Genomic DNA, 8117 nt, shown 5'->3' with positions numbered 1-8117 from the left:
GCAGCAAATACACAAGGATATAGAGAAGGAATCTTATCGTTTGATTTCACAAAAATGATAAGTCTATGGAAAAACCCAAATGTGTTGACCCCTGTAAAGTGCTCACCTCAGAAAGTGTGAAGCCTAGTCATATAAAAAAAAACTATGAAAATACAGACATTGAGTTTTTCAGGAGTAAAGCGAAGTTTCTGTAGGTAGGGAGAGTATCCAACAGGCCTTTTTGCACAAACGAACTCCAGTCATTGGCAACGTCTTACCTAGTTACTCTCAACATTGGTCGGTGCAAAAAGCCACACATGGATGGGGAACTGCTTATTAAATCTTGTATACAGTAAAGATGGTGTTCGGTCAATCTCAATATAAGAAATTAGACCAGGTCTCCCTTTGGGACAATATAGTAAACGTCGTAGTGAGACATGAGTGAGGTTCTGGAATAAGTGATAAAATGAGAGAAACGGGTCTTGCATTATAACTTGAGGAGTCTACTGATGTAACATCCTGTTCGCAAATGATTGTGTTCACTCGATATGTGGTGGACGGCTGTGTGAAGGAAGAGGAATTTCCTTTCTCGGAACCGCTGCCAACAACCCTCGTCAAAGGGATGTCTTCAACATAGAAAAAAAAATCCGAAAAGGATGGTTTGCAATGCGTAAATTTAGTTGAATGTGTTCCTACAATGCTGGGTGTTCATTATCTGTTTGAAGTTCTTGCCAAGCAAGTTTGCCACGTGCACGTGCTGTTGTATCCTTCGATGTTCTAGGTGTGAGGACTTCCAATCGGCCTCTTGGCGGTCTTACTCAATGTTGTCGAGATTGTAAATCACATTCGCAGGAACGCCATGAATTCCAGAATCTTGAAGGTTATGCGTGAAAAGTCGGTGCAGACTTTTCGGTTCTCCGTTTTCACATTGAAGTAAAATCTTGAATCGCATTTTCAATCTGAAGGAAGAGATTGCAATGTTTTTTGAAGGAAACTATTCAGCAAAGGGCAGAGTTTCTCGAAAGTTACAAGACAACCAGTATATCTTGAAATTGGCGTACCTTGCGATTTTTTTTAGTGAGATCAACTCTCACTATAACTTCAGGTAAGATAACAAACCTGCTCACGGCCCAAGACACAGAGGTTGGATATCTTGGAAAATTACAACTATATGAGCGAAGAGTGATGGTTGGTGATGTTAGCAGAAATGATCACCCACTTGGAGACGTGCAACAGTAATTGTTTTTCCCGTGATGAAATCAAAGAATTTCGAAGTTTATATCATGAAACAATTTGCTGATTTTTCCAGATATGAAAATGATAAAATATAATGCTTGGATTTTGAGACTGCTCTGTGGAAGATATTCAATCTGATGACGTTACTGAGAGAGGACACCACTGACGACATTATTCTGAAAGGTAATTTAGGCGACACTGAACCAGTCATGTTTTTGGATACAAATTTGTCGACACTACACAACCTTCCTTCTGCTGTGTATATCTATAGTTCCGGGGTTTTTACTTTGGTATCCCGTCGACCCAGCTGGCGGTATATGATCCAGGGAGACTGTCTGCTGCTTCGCCATAAAGACTGAAGGCAACAACAGTCCTCCCACTCTTGGATAGCTTTTAAGAGTAGTATATACGGTAGTTGTTGTTGCTATCTGATGGGTGTCTTTAGGAGTTCTTCACCTGCCTGCTCGCTCAGTTGTGTTGCCATTTATACAATGTCAGGTAACGTAGCTGCTGGAGGACTGACTCTACTCCCCGGTGTTAGGGAGGTTCAGCTGTAGGGATGAGGGACCGTGGGAGGGAGGAAACCAACCATAGGTGAATAGGACGTAATTTACAACATGAAAGGAAAATCTACTCACCAAAAAAAATACAGGTAATGACACGAACGCAACCGATTAAATTAAATAAAATAGTAAGTAATTTAAACTGATATAACAAAGCATAACTCAATGTTATAAAATAAAATTATCATGAATAAACTGAGATAGTGAAAGCAGAAATAGCGAACAGAGGCAGTGAAGTGGAGGAGTAATGATGTTAAACAGGAGAGAGAGGAAGGAAACGAGGTCAAGAGAGAATGAGAGAAACTAACACAGTGTAAATAGGCTAAAAAAATACCCTTCAAAAAATAACACCAAGGGCATTAATAGACGAGGAAGAACAACATAAAAACAACAGTAAAGAAACAAAACAAAACTAACAAAAATAAGACAAGGAAAAGTACAAATTAACGACGAAGCAAAACGAAGCAACATGACCCAGATAAAGAGAAAATAGACTAATCCAACACAGTAGACGAAACAGAAGAATAACGAGGGGTGAACGAGCGTGCCAGGGGTAACATAGAGGGTAATGGATGTCGATCAAACAAAGGCAAACGAGAGTGACCATAAATGGGGGTCATAAAGCTGCGTTTGCGAGGGTAGAAGGGCAACACCTGAGAGAGAGAGAGAGAGAGAGAGAGAGAGAGAGAGAGAGAGAGAGTCCTCCACTAAAAGTTGTATCACAGCGTTCAGGAAAGCCATACATAGAGCTGACAAATGGAGCTAAGTGGTTGAATGAGGTGAAGAAGAGATATGGACGAGACGACGAAAATAAGAGTAGTAAGATAATGGGGGCTTAGTGGGTGGGTAATTAATGGTACTTGCCTGGGTATGGAATTAATGGTACTTAGTTTGATACTGGAATTAATGGAAATACTGAGGAAGAGAATGAGTTTCGTGGACAGACGTAAATGCTCGACTCCTTGAAACTACTAAAGTAAGCTAATAAAAAAGTGGTTGGACTACGGGGATGACGACGACAATGAAAACGATAATGGCGAAGACGAGGACGCTGGAGTTATTTGTGACACTAGCTCTTCGTTTTCTCGGGCAACAGACAAACTTTAACATGGACTGCAGACAGAGAACTGCTTAGATTCCCCTGCACGTGTAGTGTGTCTCTTTTGAAATCTCCTTGATTTTTTTTTTTTACTTGACTCGATAGAACATTTACTTTAGTCTCTCCTTGTTTTCTTGGTTTATTTTCAACATTCTATTTTTGTCGTCTCTGTGCCCCCAGGTGTGTGACAAGAGAAAAGTGATTCACATACATTCAGGTGAAGAGTTGCACCCAGACGTTGTCACACGATCTGTGATTACATTCGACTCGGGGCAGCCGTGGGTGATGCGTGAACTGACTCCAAATGACCTCTTGAGTACCTGACGGTCTGAGTTTGAGAACCAGGAGAGTACTGAGTGACTTGAAGATTATATCTACGAAAAACGTAACTGTATACTGTGTGTGTGTGTGTGTGTATATGTGTATGTGTGTGTCGTTGAGTCAGAGTGCTTTTTCAATGTAATTAAACAGTATATACCGTACAGAGTGAATCAATCCGCTGTGACAGAGTGTCCAGAGTAATTGGCTATCAGCGCTGGGGGTGTGGTGGTGATGGTGAGTGGTGCGTGAAGGTGATGAGTAGTGATACAGGGTGGTGGTGATGGTGATGATGGCGATGATACAGGGTGATGGTGAATGTGAGGGGAGAGTAAATGTGGTGAAATGTAAAATAGATGATTTTAGTGGCACAGGGAAACAGCTAAGTGGCGGTGTGTTAGTGGTAAGTGGTGGGTCCTGGTGGAGGTGAAGTGGTAGTTTGTGGGGCCTGGTGGAGGTGATGTGGTAGGTGGTGGGGCCTGGTGGAGGTGATGTGGTAGGTGGTGGGGCCTGGTGGGGGTGAAGTGGTAGTGGGGCCGGGTGGGGCCTGTGGTGGGGCCAGGTGGTGGGGCCGCTGGTGGTGGTGGGGCCTGGTGGGGTGAAGTGGTAGTTTGTGGGGCCAGTGGTGTGGTGGTGGTGGGGCCGGTGAAGCAGGTGGGATGGTGAAGTTGGTGGGTGGGGCCAGGTGGTGGGGCCTGGTGGAGGTGTGGTGGTGGTGTGGCTTGGTGGAGTGTGGTGGGGCCTGGTGGAGGTGATGTGGAGGTGGTGGGGCCTGGTGGGGGTGAAGGGTGGGGCCTGGTGGAGGTGATGTGGGGTGGGTGGTGGGGCCTGGTGGGTGAGGTAGGTGGTGGGGCCTGGTGGAGGGAGTGTGGGTGGTGGGGCCTGGTGAGGGGGTGGTAGTGGGGCCTGGTGGAGGTGATGTGGTGGTGGGGGTGGGGAGGTGTGGTAGGTGGTGGGCCTGGTGGAGGTGGTAGGTGGTGGGCCTGGTGGAGGTGATGTGGTAGGTGGGGCCTGGTGGAGGTGATGTGGTGGTGGGGTGGAGGTGATGTGTAGGTGGTGGGGTGGTGGAGGTGGGTTGTGGGGCCTGGTGGAGGTGATGTGGTCGGTGGTGGAGCCTGGTGAGGGGTGAAGTGGTAAGGGGCCTGGTGGAGGTGATGTGGTAGGTGGTGGGGCCTGGTGGAGGTGATGTGGTAGGTGGTGGGGCCTGGTGGAGGTGATGTGGTAGGTGGTGGGGCCTGGTGGGGGGTGAAGTGGTGGGGCCTGGTGAGGTGGTGGTGGTGGGGCCTGGTGGAGGTGGTGGTAGGTGGAAGGGCCTGATGTGGTAGGTGGGGCCTGGTGGGGTGGTGGGGCCTGGTGGGGGTGAAGTGGTAGTGGTTTACTGGTGGTGGGTGGGTGGTGGTGGGGGGTGGTGGTATGGGGCCTGGTGGGGGGTGAAGTGGTAGGTGGTGGGGGTGAAGTGGTGGTGGTGGGGGTTGGGGGGGGCCTGGTGGGGGTGAGTGGTAGGTGGTGGGGCCTGGTGAGGGTGAAGTGGGGTGGTGGGGCCTGGTGGTGGGTGGGGGCCTGGTGGGGGGTGAAGTGGTAGGTGGTGGGGCCTGGTGGGGGTGAAGTGGTGGGTGGGGCCTGGTGGGGGTGAAGTGGGGTGGTGGGGCCTGGTGGGGGTGAGTGGTAGGTGGTGGGGTGAAGTGGTAGTTTGTGGGGCCTGATGGAGGTGATGTGGTAGGTGGTGGAGCCTGGTGAGGGGTGAAGTGGTAGTTTGTGGGGCCTGGTGTGGGTGAAGTGGTAGGTGGTGGGGCCTGGTGGGGGTGAAGTGGTAGGTGGTGGGCCGTGATGGATAGGGGTGAAGTGTTAAGTGTTTTTGGTGGTAATGGTACTAAATGGTACTGCGTCCTTCATGGGGTGTTAGTGGTCGGGAAGCTCTCTTGATGGTTCATTTTTGTTAATGGTTTTGTCACTCTTGGTTGGTGAAGGTGGAAGGTAGTGATATAATTGGCCGCGAGGAGGGCTCAATTTACTCTCCGCAGTATGCCTGTTTATGCCATCGTATTCATAATTGACTTTCTTTTATATAATTATATATCTGCAAATTAACTTAAAACGAAATAAGAATTAGCTTGTTTTTTTATATTAGGAAACTAAATGAACAAAAAATAATATTAATAAATTGCTATTAAAGATGGTACATCACTCACATGGTAAAAATATATCGTGTAAAAATAAAACTCGTATTAGCATGAAGTGTTTGCAGAACAGTCAAAGGCTACAGATTATATTAATTACGTAGCGTCACTTTTAATGCGGAACGATCATGTGTATTAATCGGCTCTGATGGTATTTAACAGTTTCAGCGAATTCTTAATTAACGCAGTTCGTTTTACGTGACTCCCTTAAAGGCCTTTGTCATATAAATAAGACATTAATGTTGGTGGTTTGTGTCGTTAAAGGTAAATTTGTTAACGTTGATAAATTTGTATTATTATGTATTATAGTTGGACCCAACACACTATGTCGACACACCACACTTTGTAGTTGGTACACCTGCACACTTTGTAGTTTTTACACCAGCACACTTTGTAGTTGGTACATCTGCACACTTTGTAGTTGGTACATCTGCACACTTTGTAGTTGGTACACCAGCACACTTTGTAGTTGGTACACTTGCACACTTTGTAGTTGGTACACCTGCACACTTTGTAGTTGGTACATCTGCACACTTTGTAGTTGGTACAACTGCACACTTTGTAGTTGGTACACCTGCACACTTTGTAGTTGGTACACCTGCACACTTTGTAGTTGGTACACCAGCACACTTTGTAGTTGGTACACTTGCACACTTTGTAGTTGGTACACCAGCACACTTTGTAGTTGGTACATCTGCACACTTTGTAGTTGGTACATCTGCACACTTTGTAGTTGGTACACCTGCACACTTTGTAGTTGGTACACCTGCACACTTTGTAGTTGGTACACCTGCACACTTTGTAGTTGGTACATCTGCACACTTTGTAGTTGGTACACCAGCACACTTTGTAGTTGGTACACTTGCACACTTTGTAGTTAGTACACCAGCACACTTTGTAGTTGGTACAACTGCACACTTTGTAGTTAGTACACCAGCACACTTTGTAGTTGGTACAACTGCACACTTTGTAGTTGGTACACCAGCACACTTTGTAGTTGGTACATCTGCACACTTTGTAGTTGGTACAACTGCACACTTTGTAGTTGGTACACCTGCACACTTTGTAGTTGGTACACCTGCACACATTGCAGTAGGTAAACCTGCACACTTTGTAGTAGGTAAACCTGCACACTTTGATTTGGGTAAACCTGCCAACTTTGTAGTTGGTACACCTGCACACTTTGTAGTTGATACACCTACACACTTTGTAGTAGGTAAACCTGCACACTTTGTAGTTGGTAAACCTGTACACTTTGTAGTTGGTACACCAGCACACTTTGTAGTTGGTACACCAGCACACTTTGTAGTTGTTACACCAGCACACTTTGTAGTTGGTACACCAGCACACTTTGTAGTTGGTACACCAGCACACTTTGTAGTTGGTACACCAGCACACTTTGTAGTTGGTACACCTGCACACTTTGTAGATGGTACACCTGCACACTTTGTAGATGGTACACCTGCACACTTTGTAGTTGGTACACCTGCACACATTGTAGTAGGTAAACCTGCACACTTTGTAGCTGGTACACCTGCACACTTTGTAGTTGGTACACCTGCACACTTTGTAGTTGGTACACCTGCACGCTTTGTAGTTGGTACACCTGCACACTTTTGTAGTTGGTACACCTACACTGCACACTTTTTGTAGTTGGTACAACCGCACACTTTGTAGTTGGTATACCTGCACACTAAATAGGTAAACCTTTGTCAAAGCGGTAAACGGTCGCATTGCAGTTGGTACACCTGCACACTTTGTAGTTGGTACACCTGCACGCTTTGTAGTTGGTACACCTGCACGCTTTGTAGTTGGTACACCTACACATATTGTAGTAGGTAAACCTGCACACTTTGTAGTTGGTAAACCTGCTCACATTGCAGTTGGTACACCTGCACACTTTGTAGTAGGTATACCTGCACACTTTGTAGTAGGTAAACCTGCACACTTTGTAGTTGGTAAACCTGCCCACTTTGTAGTTGGTACATCTGCACACTTTGTAGTAGGTATACCTGCACACTTTGTAGTTGGTACATCTGCACACTTTGTAGTTGGTACACCAGCACACTTTGTAGTTGGTACACCTGCACACTTTGTAGTTAGTACACCTGCACACTTTGTAGTTGGTACACCTGCACACTTTGTAGTTGGTATACCTGCACACATTGTAATAGGTAAACCTGCACACTTTGTAGTTGGTACACCTGCACACTTTGTAGTTGGTAAACCTGCACACTTTGTAGTACACCAGCACAACCTGCACACTTTGTGCTGGTACCTGGTAAACTGCACACATTTGTAGCGTTGGTACACCAGCACACTTTTGTAGTTGGTACACCTGCACACTTTGTAGTTGGGGTACACCCGCACACTTTGTACACCTGCACACTTTGTAGTTAAACCTGCACACTTTGTAGTTGGTAAACTCACACTTTGTAGCTGGTACACTGCAATTGTAGTTGTAGGTAAGGTAAACCTGCACACTTTGTAGCTGGTACACCTGCACCTCTGAGAAGACGTAGGGCACTTGTCAGGGTTGGTGAGTTGGGTTTGGCTGGGTTGGTGAGTTGGGTTTGGCTGGGTTGGTGAGTTGGGTTTGGCTGGGCTGGTGAGTTGGCTTTGGCTGGCTTGTGGCTTGGGCGGCTGGTGGGTTGGGCTGGGCTGGTGAGTTGGGTTTGGCTGGGCTGGTGAGTTGGGGCTGGGCTGGTGAGTTGGGTTTGGCTGGGCTGGGAGTTGGGTTGGGCT

General features: G+C 46.4%; 1 protein-coding gene across 1 annotated transcript; it reads right to left on the bottom strand.

Annotated features, from left to right (window-relative positions):
* Positions 1-5695: 5695 nt before the first annotated feature.
* Positions 5696-6868, bottom strand: LOC121870927 (integumentary mucin C.1-like). The gene has a single exon (XM_042372900.1). It carries the CDS (start codon positions 6866-6868, stop codon positions 5696-5698), a length of 1173 nt encoding a protein of 390 aa, XP_042228834.1.
* Between the last annotated feature and the right edge of the window lie 1249 nt (positions 6869-8117).

This window comes from Homarus americanus, unplaced genomic scaffold, assembly GCF_018991925.1.
Source record: "Homarus americanus isolate GMGI-L3 unplaced genomic scaffold, GMGI_Hamer_2.0 scaffold52512, whole genome shotgun sequence".
In the NCBI taxonomy this organism is placed as follows: Eukaryota; Metazoa; Arthropoda; class Malacostraca; order Decapoda; family Nephropidae; genus Homarus; species Homarus americanus.
The sequence above is the reverse complement of the archived record's forward strand: the minus strand, read 5'-3'. Positions and strand labels throughout refer to the sequence as shown.

Bases quoted from the DNA above. Each gene is read 5' to 3' on its own strand.
- LOC121870927 (XM_042372900.1), bottom strand. From the start codon at position 6,868: ATGTGTGCAGGTGTACCAACTACAAAGTGTGCAGGTGTACCATCTACA.